This window comes from Poecile atricapillus, chromosome 2, assembly GCF_030490865.1.
Source record: "Poecile atricapillus isolate bPoeAtr1 chromosome 2, bPoeAtr1.hap1, whole genome shotgun sequence".
Classification (NCBI taxonomy): domain Eukaryota; kingdom Metazoa; phylum Chordata; class Aves; order Passeriformes; family Paridae; genus Poecile; species Poecile atricapillus.
Window position 1 is genome coordinate 111,710,945 of NC_081250.1, and position 13,428 is coordinate 111,724,372.

At 40.5% G+C, this 13,428-nt stretch overlaps 1 protein-coding gene across 2 annotated transcripts in view; it reads left to right on the plus strand.

Annotated features, from left to right (window-relative positions):
• Positions 1-13,428, plus strand: part of MAPRE2 (microtubule associated protein RP/EB family member 2) — a 99,941-nt gene that overhangs the window by 24,255 nt on the left and 62,258 nt on the right. For both annotated transcript variants that reach the window (XM_058830804.1, XM_058830802.1), the window contains exon 2: positions 4,166-4,227. Coding sequence is in view for 1 of the 2 variants with exons in the window: in XM_058830802.1 (XP_058686785.1) it covers positions 4,166-4,227 (62 nt within the window). In the remaining variant the exon portion in view is untranslated. The remainder of the gene's footprint in view (positions 1-4,165; positions 4,228-13,428) is intronic.

Genomic DNA, 13,428 nt, shown 5'->3' on the forward strand with positions numbered 1-13,428 from the left:
TGAGCCCTGAGTAGACGCGGAGGAATTACTCAGGAACAGTGAGACAGCACAGGGCTGGGCTGTTAGTTACCAGCAAGTTGAGAAATCTGCCAAACTGTGAAGTAGATGGGGGTTTTTATTTTGGTTGTTGTGATTCATGCACAGCTCATAAAAACAGTCTTTCTGTCCTTTGACACTGGAAGCCGTAAAATTAATGTTTCTGTTCATCTTTTCAACAGGAAAGCATATGTAAATAGTGATATACATGGCTTTCTGATTTACACACTGAGTTTGTCCATTTCTGTAATTTGTCAAGCTATTCTCCACTCAGTAAATGCCTGGATAGCAGCCACATGGGGTTGCTTGAATTCTTTCTGTTGCTAAAAATAAGTTGGTTTTGAAGTTTTTTTCTGTAACTGCTGAGGATATTTGTGGCAATAATCAGTGACTGTCAGCCTATATTACAAATTGTTTTCATGCAACATTGCATTTCCAGTCTTTGGCAGGGGGAAGAAAACAGATCTGTGCAGTATGGAAGAAAGCATCCAGTACACAGAGAGACAGTAGCAGAAGACAGGGCTCAGTGCCCACAGGGGAAACACAGTTTCTGGAGACAAAGTTTTGAACTAGAAGGCATTTGATTTAAATCACTTTAATTAGATTCTGTCCTAATTTTTCCTCCTTGGTACTTCAAACTAACAACTATGGGTACTACTTTTCATAGTACAATCGTAGGAGGTGCTTGTGGATGCTGTTGTTCCTTGTTTACTACACTCTCTGATGTACTTTCTTCTTCCATTTAGTTGCTTTGCTTTCTACTTTCATTCTCATATCCCTCCTTCCCAATTCTTGTTTTCTTTGCGGTGTTTTTTTGTTTTGATTTGGGGTTTTCTTTTTGGTCAATATTCATTCAAATTAAATTCAGTGCTTTACAGCATTTCAAGGGGTATTATTATAGAAGCCTCTTCTGCATCAGTTTGTGTCAGTAGGTTCAGCACTGTGGATGCAGGAATAGCTAGTGTACACAGGGAGAAAAAATATATGCTGAGAAGGAGCAAGTGAAATCCTCCTGAGACCAGGTAAGCCCTGGAGAGCAGCAGTCCTGCTGAATCCACTGGAACACCCCAAGATCCCATGAACTCTGAACTGTAAAATTGCCAAACCTGATTGAGGCCTCCGCTGGCACTCACTGGTATCAATCAGGATATGTAACGCAGCAGCATCTGAAAAAGTGGCAAATGTAGGCTACAGAGCCATGTACACAGCTGATGAAGAAAGGGAAGGGTCCCCTGAGGGACTCTCTGGACTTGCCCACTAGTCAGCTCCCCTCTACCTGGGTTTCACTTTTTGACTGTAGCTGTAGCGGGATGAAACAAGGGGTTGTGTGATGGGGAGAAGTGAGTACACTATGTGAACAGTCATTGGCTACTAATAAAAGCTACTCAATTCTATTAATAACATCTAAACTCAAAAGCATTTTATTATAAACATTGGTCTGTTTCCCCCCAGTGTAATTTGCTCATCAGGGAAATGGATAGTCTAACACAGGGAACTTGCAACTATGGGTAACTTTACACATAGCTGCAAATATTTACATTACAACAACATAGAGAAAATCATAAATTTCTGCCCTTAAAAAAAAAAAAGGCAAGCATAATTGTATTTATCTGTTTTACTACACAGGATTTTCTAAAACTACTATTTAAATTGCTCTTTTTTTTTTTCTATATCTTAATGTCTTTTTCATTTTCCTGATCCTCCACTATTCATCCTCTTCTATTTTACCCCTTTTCCCTATGTTTTCCAATGTGGAAGAGGGAATTTCTTTAGGTGTATTGATAGATGACTTTTTAGGAGATGGGAGCCAACTTTAAAATCAGTTCAGCCTGTTGTGTGTGTGTTGTGGAGTTTTGAGGAATTGAACTGTGCTTGCTGGCTTTTGTAGAGTGGAGATGGGATGCCAGTGTCTGCAGCTGAGAGCTGTGCATGGCCTGCCATGAAGTAAAAGGACGTGGCATCTTTTGCTCCTTGTCTTTACTGCACATCTTTATCCTGCCTCCCTTTCAGTGGAGACTCCAGCTCTCCATCCTTACCTTCCTCACACCCACTGACTAGGACCTCTGCTGCATTCCTTTGTCCTAATCAAATTCCACCCTAATGATCTGGTGTTTCCTACCACTCCCTTGCCTGGGTGCTGCTGCGGCATCTCAAGCCAGAAGGACGGGTTGAGGTGTTGGCATGGCTTATGGAGCAGGTGGAGACCTGGCAGTGCTGCTGCACACAGCAGCAAGTGCCAATTATCTCATCTGCCCACAGCGATTGCACTGCTCCCTGCAGCTCAGGTAAGTACCTGTTTGCAGGCAAAAAGGCAGGAGCTGTTGCTGAGATGTACCTGTTTGGCTTGACCTGTGCAAGCATCAGCAGAATCAGCTTCCAAGTTTTAGGAACTTGTGCTATGAGGATTTTTTAATTTGAGACAATATGAATGAAATTCAGCATGGAGGTGTTGCTCAAATCCCTCTCAAACTGAGGTCTACATACTGAAGACAATTAAGTAGTTACCTCTGTCTTCAATATGCCATAAATACCACACTCTTCAGAAAGCATTTATGGAAAACATTCCATGAGTATATTCAGTGTCATATTTCTAACGGGATCACCATGTCTCTCCACTGCTGCTGCCTGTTAGAAGTTCTGGTCAACACCTCCTGGTGAGAGATGTCTTCTTCTAAACATTGTCTCAACCTGTAAGGATGGGACACTCTTGTTGGAGTAGTCAGATCCCAGCTTAACTTCAGAAGGGCACTACTTGGTCAAAAGCCAATATACCATGATGGATTTGCTGTTCCTTTGCCAATAGGATGCTTGAGGTTTGTCAGCTGTGCTGGAATCACTTTCCACATTAAACAAATGGAGGAAAAAGAGTACATTGAAAAGCAAAGCTTAAGAGGCTTGGAGAGATTCAAAGAAATGAAACAATAACATGTTTAATAGCTAATTCCCGTTCTGGTTTTGGCTTTAAGGTAGCTTTGGCCTTCCAGTTTGCTAGCAGCCTTCCTAAGTTCTCTGCCAGGATGAGTCACAGCTCCTGGAACTGTGATCCAGTCCTTTAGACAAGCCATCTTTAAAGGTCTGTTTACCTTTTGCAGATGATAGTGAATTATAGTGAGAATTGCTTAATGTTTTCCTTCTCTTAAAACAGGGGTTTTGATGAATATAAATTGACCTGTGGGAGCTTCTTACATCCCTCGGTCCCTGATGCAGTCCAAGTACCCCTGTGATCCTATTTGGTGTAGTTTCATGCTATTATGCAGAGATAGATGTCTTTGGAATACTCCTCCCTGCTGGGCTGTCTCAACTAGTTGACTAGGAATGCAAAACAAGCAATAACCAGAGCCTTGGTCTGACTGTGAACCATTATTTACCTGCTAGGAATGATATTTCCTGCTGACTGAGGAGTCGAATTAAGAGACTTAGCCACGTAACCATAGTATGTAATTCAGGGCACAAACTGAAACCCATATATGGTTGCTCCATCTTACGTTTCTGTAGTTCACAGAGAATGGACGAGAGGACAAATTTAGCATTCGTAGGCAGTTCCCTGCAGGAACACAGAAGGGAATAGGCCTTAATGTGGCTGCTACAAGGGGGCAGCACCATGATTTCATTGTTAAGTGAGACACTTCAAAGGACTGCCAGCGTTTTTGTGCTGTATTGGCAAAAACACAGGCTTTCCTGGATTACAGTTACTGTGCTTCTCAATGGCAGGGTTTTTTTCCCCTCTGAAAAGCTGTTCAGGCAAGTGCAGCAAGGCTCCAGTTGCATGACACAACAGTCATAACTGATTGCCTGTGCTTGGAAGAAGCCTGGTTGGATGAAGAAAGACCAGTGTGCCTGGAAATCATGAATAAACTCCAAAAGCAGCACTGCACAAGGGAGCTCATAGACCTGCTACTATATTGGGGGGCATCTGATTGTTGTGCAGATGTGTTAGACACTGAGCCATTGTGAACACAGCTGAATTAGGGCATTGTAATGAAGGATTTCTACTCATTTCAATTTTTAGCATACGACTGTTGCATCACTGCTAAACCAATGCAGACAAAGACCCATCCAATGAATCTCTTTTTTTTTTTTTCCCTTCCTATTTGGTAGTTGAACTAAAGGTTTCATGTTTTCTTTTCAGTGCCAAATTGCTGCAAGGAACAATTCAAACCGGCAACCAGGGAAAGTGGTTGGATGCTCAAAGTAAGTATGTTTTTGCATTTGTGTTTTTTTAGCCAAGAATTTGTGTTTGATGTCTATAAGGCAGTAGCTAGATAAGTTTGGTATCAATAACAAGTGAAATTGCTTTCCATCATTTTTGACTATGTAATAGTCGTGAAACAAAACCAATGAAAGCTAAACTAGAGGCCACAGACATAATAAATAATTTTATAATAAATATAATAAGTAATTTATTTTTTTTTAATGGAGTAAGAAGATGGTGGCAGAAAGGAATTTTTAAAAAAATAGAGGCGGACATTGAATCTGACTTCTCCCTTCTGCCTGGGAGATTTGAAAATTTTTATCCTTCCTTGTTTTTTGTTTTGTTAAATGTTAGCTCTTCTGTACTTTATTAGTGCTGCCATCATAATGTTAAGTGGAAAAAGAGCAAATTGCGTGAAGCACAGCTATGAAGTTAGTAATTAATGCCACATAGAATTCGTAAGGTGCTGTCCCCTTTTTAATCCTCAGCTATGGGAGTTTAACTTCAACCATCCAGCCTCAAGCTTGGCATCTGTGAAGTCTGCTCAGGAAGTCACCTGGGGAAAGTGGAAGGACCAGTGATATCAGACAGGAGGCCCACAAGGTGGCAATGTTTAGAAAGCCTTCAGAAGGGACGTGCCCTGAACAGATCTGTGCTTCCTGCAGTTGCCATCATTTGCTGCCCTTGTACCATTTCTGCTGTATCGGAGCTGCTAAACACAAAATGCCAGCGTTGCCAAAATGGAGCGTAGGATAGCTGGTACTAAACCTCTTGTTTGAAGGGGTTCACCTCTGACAGTGCTCACCATACCCTGCTGGATACCATTCCTGCCTTTTCCCTTGGAAGGAATGTGCTGCAGCATTAGTGGTTTGCAATAGTGTGGGGTTTCTTTATGCCTAGCTAGTAATAAACGTATACGTGGCACTGAAATGATGCTCAGGCTGTGTAATGAAGAACTTTCGTTTTCAAAACATGCCACTGCATTTTTGCTAATGCTTGAAAAGCTGTTACAGTGTGTAAATAAATGCTAACTTTGGATGTAGGAGGCAGCGCAGTTTGCGGTGATACTTTGTGCTTCACAGCTAAAAGTGAAAAGACTTGCTTTACTGTGAAACTGGGGGGTTGCTCCAAGTTATGTAATGCCCTGAAAAAAAAAAAAATAAAAGAGAAAACTTAAATATGTTTGCAGAAAGATTTCTCTAGATACCTGACAGGTGTGAGAAGTTATTCAGGATAAATTCTACGGTAAATACAAGAATTGCCATCAGCAATTGTTCACCAGCACAGACATAGGTGAATAGGAGAGGGACAGTTAAACAAGGAGCCACATAGTCCAAATTAATCAGATTGTGAGACTAACTTCAGCAGCAGACATGCAGGGCTCAAGTGTACTTGGAGATTCTCAGGACAGTCAGCCTATAATTTAGTCAAAAGAGGCTCATATGCCTCAAGGATGAAACAATAAATCTAGACTACAGGAGACATCTCAGAGCCAGAACTAGGAAAATGTAATGTTCTCCCCCATGGATACAACCCTTCCCGGGAAGATGTTGCAGATGGAAGTGCAGTGGGACAATGCCCTGTGCTGAGCCACAGAGGCTTTCATCTGTTGCTGTCTGCTCTGGCACAGAGTAGAGGCTGCTCCTTAAAACCAAGCTTCGTCACTGTGGTTCTACTGGCACTGTCACAAGCACTTGGAAACAACAGGAAATCCAAAGAAAACTGCGAGCATGGAGATAGTGCACAACCACCAAGTGGACATTTATAAAAGCAGACTGCATCCTACCTGTCTAACAGAAACTTATCTGACGTGTGCAGATTTCCTGCATTGTGAAACCCTTTCTGCGAAGCAACAGGCAGTTTTCCAGTGTATTCCCAATGGATTGCTGCTCACTGTTCAGCCTTTCCTTTTCAAATCCTTTAGTCCTTATGGCCTATTATATAACCAAATGAAGATCTAGTTATCAGCCTTCTAATACCAGAGATTCATTATATTGCTGCAGAATTAACTGAGCTATTACAATTCCAAATCCATGTAACATGCTATATGTACTAGCCTTTGCTCAGGAAACCTTCTGGTGAGGTTTCAGATTTTGAGCCTGACAAATGTGTGCATTTTTTCATGGAGTTAATTTATATGGACATGATATTCTTGAATATTCAAATTTTACAGTCCTTGTATTAGGTGCTCTCATGTGTGACATGAAGATAAGGGGCCTTTTGGCAGTAGCAATTCCTTAATTGATGCATTATCACCAAAGCAATTACAATACATCCTCACATTAGAAAGCAAAGCTGGCTTCTACTGGAACATTAGCTCAGGAATTACTTTTTAGGTTTCAGTTGTTTTGAGATTGGGAAAGAGAAAAGAAAATACAATTAAAGTGTATGCATATATATATCTACACATGTATATGAAATATGTTTGTATGATGAGCTACTAATTCATGAAGTGTTCAGGGGAGATCTGAACAAAAACTTGTATGAGCTTTTTTCCTTCCCTGCAGACATAAATATTCTCTGGTTGTTCATGGTAAAGGTGCATGTACTTACCCAAACCACGCAGACTGAGTAATTGCTTCCTCTCACTCCTTTCTCCTTACCTCCTAGCACCAGCAGTGGTGCAGAATAAACACTATTTCTAGGTGAGGGCACTTTGTTTCCCACTCAGTTCCCTGCTATTTGTTTCCCCCAGCTGGCTTCCACAATGTCCACCGAAGAAGACCTAAATTTCCTAAGGGATGCCTTGCAACTTCAGTCAAAAGACTGAAGAAGTGTGAAATAGGTGAACTTCTGGGCTGAGCAGAGTGCTTTTAAAGCATGTTCATTCTGTGGGAACACCATAAAGTCCCCCAAAATGCAGTGGAGGACATCTGTTGAGGAGTCAGTCCTGCACAGAACGCAGATGCTTTATAGATCCAACATGAGAAAACCAGAGCCCTAAAGCCTGAACCTGAGGGAGCAAAGTTAACCAAATGGAATGTTTGTTTATGGCTGTGCACACACCAGCCTGATTCCCTTCTTAACTTAGGTTTTGGGTAGCTTGGATAGCCTTTTATGGTGCTGTCTGAAGATATTCTGAACTTTGGGGTGATATTTATTTTTCCAGTACCCGATACCAAAAATTATCCCACAGGAGCTCAGCAAAGCAGCTGATGATTCATCAGGAATGTAACTTTGCTTTTCAAAAAGATAACGTGTGGTTTTGTTCAGAGTTAATGAGATCCTTTCCAACACAGAAGCTGTCAACAGCCCTGACATACATTTACAGTTAAAAAAACACATAGCCTTGTGGTTGGGGTTTTTATTAAATAGAAACCTCATTTTCTGCTGTAATGAGGAAAAGGCACTGTTTTTTTGCCAGTAGTACCTTTTGTACTCAAAGTGTTAAAAGCCTTTTATTCGTATTATTGTTTTATACACAATGTGGCTGTTCAGAGGTTACAAAATGGTGCCACTTAATACCAGGACTCCTGAAGCCATGAGAACATGAAATAATATGTATATATATATATATAAAAAAGAGATCCCCTTGTTTCTAGTCGTCCTTCACTGCCTTCTGCATCTTGCCTATCATTGATGCTTCATTTAGAAGCTGGAGAATGTTCATTAAAGGATGATTCAAGTAATGATTTGAGTTTTGCTCCAGCAGAAAAAGAAACTGTAAAATTCAAGGCCTTGGAAAATATTAATCCTTGTCAGATATATCAAGTATTTATAGTACATGTAGATGCTATAAAAATAACTGTGTAATTTTTCAAAGCAGTTTCTAGATTTTTATAAATATAATCTTGCATGTGCCCCTGTGCTGTGGTGTGGTAGGTACTGGGGAGTTTTCCTGGCCTTTCTTCCCATGCTGCTGCTGGAGCCTGCATCTGCACAGCAGGCACTGGGATACTGAGCTGTGGTGCTCAGGGCCTCCAGCAGCAGAGTAAAATCCAGAGGTGGACAGGCTCCAAGTATCAGCATTTTTTAATATTTCTCTGCAATCACTGGAGCTGGAAACTTTGGTTTTCATTAGCTGACTGCTTGGATTCTTAAACAGTTTAGTTGTTCCATGATCTGCAGCTTGCAGAAAATCACCCTATGTACTGAGTCAGAGTAAAGTGGGAGTCACTGGCAATGCACAGCACAATAATGAGGTCAGGTGGAAGGAATACGTAAGTTGTTCTTACAGTAAAATAGTTCCTTATAATAATGGCTTCTTCAACCTTCTTAGAGACTTGCTTAGCACTAGCTCAAATATGGGAAGGCCACTGTTGTGGACAGTGCTGTTGTGTTACAATACAAGGTGGCAAAATTAGAGGTTTTCAAGACTTGGGAACCTAGTAATTTGCTGCACTCAAATCCAAATGTTGTCATCATTTGTAGCATCTTGCATGTCTGCTCCTACCTGATCCTGCAGCAGGCACAGGAACAGGCATTTGGTGGGAGGTGCAAAGAGGCACAGGGGCAAAGTCAATGGCAGCTGGCTTGAGCCTTAAAAGCCTCAGCTGGAAATCTGCCACCAAAGTGTGCACAGCTGCCACCCATGTTAAAAATCCTCTGTGAGTGATCAGACAGGCCAGGCACATGTAGTGGGTACCACTTACTGTGGGGAGCACCAGTTTTAAGTCTCCCTCATAGAAGAAAGCCAGCAGTGCCCTTTCAGGTTTATGCAGTGGCTTCCTTAGAACTTCATCCTCTTACAAAAAGGTCTGGATTTGGCACACCCTAATGACCTGAGAGGGATGTGTGGGATAAATGTCATCTGAACAGCACTACAGAAAACTACCCTTACATCATGCTGTAGGTTCTTAAACAAATAACTAATTCTTGTCTTGTGTCTGTATAGAAGAACAATATTGACTTTGCTCAAGTATTTTCAGGCTTGATCTGATTTCATAGCTAGGATCGTTTTTGTGTAATGTAAGAGGCTTCACATAATCACTCTTTTAAATCTACAGCTTATGTTTGACAAGTGGGTCATTGGTTAATGGAAGCAAGTAAATCCAGCTGTTTATGTCTTCAGTAAGACCATGCACTTTCTGTATGCTCTTGTCTCCTCAGAATGGAGACATGTACATTTTTAATGGCCCTCCCTCTATTTCAGAGTAGGGGTGTGAGCTTTATATCATATTTAATTTTGCCCCTACATTCAAATAAAAAAAAGTCACTGCTGGTATCCCACCTGATCTGCAAATCTGTGACAGCAGTTGTGGTACTATTAATTTAATTATTATGTGTGATTTTGAAAAAAAGTTAATTTGTTAATTTGACTTCATGAGAAAATTTTACTGTTGTATATTGCTTTAAAGTTTTCTTGCTCCTTTATTTCTCCTACCTAAGCCCCCAGTATTTCTTTGTGTTGCTCATAATAGATGCACCTTCCACTAAAGCAGACCAGCAGTAGCTTTCTCCCAGATTGCTTTAACTCATAACATTTTTGGGTAACTTGAAATTTCAGGGTTTCAGAAATTGCTATGTAAGCCTTCTGTAAGGTCCTAGTATCTAAATAAAGCACTTGCAGCACTAGGTTAATAAAAATGGAAGCTTAGTCTAATAGGTCAAGCTCCAAAAGTCTTCTGTTAGCAACATAATTTTCGTGACACAGTTTTCAAGTATTCTAATTTTTTTTCAATTCAGACTACTATTATAAGTGTGTAACATGATTAAAGCTGTCCATGAAAATTATTTTTCCTCTTCATGTGAGAGCTATTTTATTAATATAGACTTAGCATAAACACTAAGATGATAATGAGCATTAACTTGCCAGGGGAAAGAGTCTGTTCTCCATCAATAAGTGAGAAAACTAAAACTTTCAGATTAGTAAGGGTATTGTGTTAAGTAGCAATTAAAAGGACATTTTCTTGCTCCCAAATGCTCTAGTATTTGCAAATAGGAACTATTACTGTAGAAGTGTATTACAGGTCTAAATTCTTAACAGCAAGTTAAAAAGCATGTGGGTATGAAATTCTCAGAAAGTAAAGAGCAGAATTCTTCAGATGCTTGCATTTGGCCGGGAAGGAGCTTGAAATAGCTGAAAGCAACTCTATTTGTCCATGGGAAGACAAACTTCTGTTTTAAAATGTTGTGTGTAATACATGTATTTGCTCTAGCCCAAAGAGGAGGCACTCCCTTGATTTCTCTGTGAGCTAGAGATCACAAACAAATCCTTGGCAACCTAGTTTTTCAGAGGAGCTGAGGTGCCTCAGGGATTTCGGCTCTTTGGTGTGTTAATGGAAGCAATGTGTCACGCGAGGTGTGTGAATGCTGGTTGTGATGCAGCCCTTAAATACAGGTGTCACTTCTTGGGGTGGCTGCGTGTGAAGGTGCATGCAGCTCAGCAGGCAGCACTGCAGCCCATTCCTCTCCACCGGGATGAAATGAGATGTAATTAGCTAATGACAGCATGTTAGCTGGACAATAACTATGGACTTGTCTGAGGAAAGGAAACCACTTTGACCCAGGTTCTCTGCAGGTGGCTGAGGAAGGGAAGTGGAAATTGCCCAAGCCTACAAAGGATTATGCCAGACAAAGGAAGCGTGGGAAAGAATGGGAGAAAGAACAATGGAGAAACCTCAGGTGTGGAAGAAATCCTGAGATAAAAAGGATGAGGCACTCATTTAGTTGTAGCAATGGAGAAGAAGGATTGGACTTGCCTAGCCTTGCTAGTACTTGGAAGTACTGAAACCTATGGGAGAAAGGATGGAGATGCACCATAGTGGTGCTGAGGATGATGCTTGCACAGACTGGTGACAGTAAGTGGTTTGAGAAAGCTGGTCATAACAGCAGGACCTGTTCTGTGCTTGTAAAATGAGGAAAGCTGACAGAAATCCATTTTTGTAAAATGCTATGAATGTCCCAGATAAAAAGTAGTTATCAGGAGAAAGGGGAAGATTGCATACTAACAGAAAAGCACACCGCTTTCTGTGTAACTTCTTGGCATTTGCTAATTTCATGGGCAACGAGACACCTTGGCTCTGAAGGAGAGTGATTTCTAGCGCACTGTAGGGTCTGAGGGAACTGTATTTAGCAGCAAGGCACTGGGTTTTTGGGCTGGGGTTTGCAATCACAGAAACACTCACACACCACTGAATGATTTGGCGGTGTGATTTTGATCCTGGTCAGGCATGAATGCACAATGTTTTTTTTGCTTAACATTAGTTAGAGCATGTAATACTGTTTATATTGGCTTTTTGCTGGGTGTGGGAGGACAGACAATTAAGAGTTCCCTGGGACAAAGTAACCCCTTCAAATCCTAGTTTGTAAAGATCCAGTCTTTGTCAGCTGGTGAAGCATTCTTGATCCAGTAAAATTTAATAGACCATCTGCTGGAACCATGACTTCCTTGTGCCACCTTCTCCCTTTCTTTAGCAGTGGTGAGCATCTTGGGCAGGTCAGACAGGTCTGTATCAATTGACTGAAATGCCTTCAAAGTGTGCTGCTTACATCTTCCGTGTAGAACAGTAAGAAGGTCTATCAGAGATGGAGAGTGTCCACTCCCACTTGATTTTATCATCTTTTACCTTTTTCCAGACACCCCTTCTGAGCCCCAAGAAAGCCAAAGATTCAGTAACAGCTGAAAATACGTAAATAAATTCTAGACTTGGACTTAGTCTCTCACATTTCTAAGTGCTTCCAGGCTTTTACCATTTATAACTTGTTTTACTGGTTTTGTTAAGATACGAATGTCTGAAGCTCTGACTTTTCCCAGTGGTAACAGTCATAAACTGTACTGTGTGGAAACATGAAAATCCCAAATCCTTCCCTTCTAGAACACTAAGCTCACTTTCATTTAATTCAAATTTTGTCGTCCTCTGAAAAAATGTAGGAATCCAGATTACCTGAACATTTTTGATGTTTTTATTTTGGCTTTCCATACTCTTTACATCTGAATTCTGACAAAACAAGCCTAGAGAACTAGTTAACACCTCGGTGCTGATGGAAGTGGTAACGGTACATCTAGAACAGCTCCAGCCAAAGAAGTCCATGTAAATGCATGTGAATGAGCCATGAGTGAGTCTTCAGTTTCAATCCCTTTCAACCAGTATTAAAGACACAGGAATCCTTACCCAAAGCACTTATTGATCACAGTCTCCATTTCCAGGTTTTTAGATGAGAGCAGCTCCACAAAGTGTGTCTGAAACTCTGATTTAGAGTTTACCCCAGTGGATATCACTGAAAACAAAGGTAACAGACACTAAAGAATTCCAAATTTTGGGTTAGTCTGGAGTTAATGGAAGTAAAAATTCCTTCTCTTTGGAACCATTCCTCACTGAAGTATTTCCTGCTCTCACGGGAGCTTTTTGTTATGTAGAAAGTACTGGATAAAAATGTTCCAGCTATTTGGTGTGAACTTCTTATGTTTTAAGTGAGGAATCCTTTGATCTATACTGAAGAATACTTCTTTCTAAATAGGAATTTGGGGAGTTTATTCTTTAAAGCAGCTGGATTTAGCTAATTGGATTTAATAAATATCCACTAAACCAATTTATTAATTTTAATCTAAGAATTAATACTAAAAGTATACAACTAGTCTTAAAATACCTTATTCAAGGGTTTTCCAAGTCGTGTTCCTGTGAACATAAGTCCTTGTTTTGTAGCCAGTTCTTGAATCTTGAATTAATCCTTTGATTTCTGTTTGATTTCTACAGTAACTATAAAAGGTAACTGTGGCCTTTCTAAAGGAAAACACCCACAGTCTGTGGCTCTACAAGATATCTCTCTTTAGCAATCAATTCATGCACTAATGGTCAGATTGGATTTACAGCTCATAAGACTAAATTTTTGAGTATGCTTAGTGGACAAAGACTCCAGGATTTATTTTATTCTTCCTCACAGGCACAGACCACTTTTAAAAATGTTAAATGTGAACTCTGAAATATAAATATGTCTGTATATTTAAAAATAGACTTGAATTACCTCATAGGGATGCAGTCCATGCACATTGTGTAATTGGGACAGCCCTCTCTTTTTTTTTTTCCCTCTTTATCTGTGTCCCTCCAGGGAAGGCAAATAATCAAGACTTTGCTTAAAGTGGCAACACTAGAATCCCCAAGGGTGGGAAGCTCATTCTTTGTCTACAGGATGTCTGGAGTGATAAGTAGCTGTTTTAATACAACTCATGCAGTGTTTCTTTGTCCTGACAAAATTATCATTTGCTGTTTGCCATAGTGAGTTTAAATGCCCAGAAATTTAAGGTATAGAATGAGGTGATG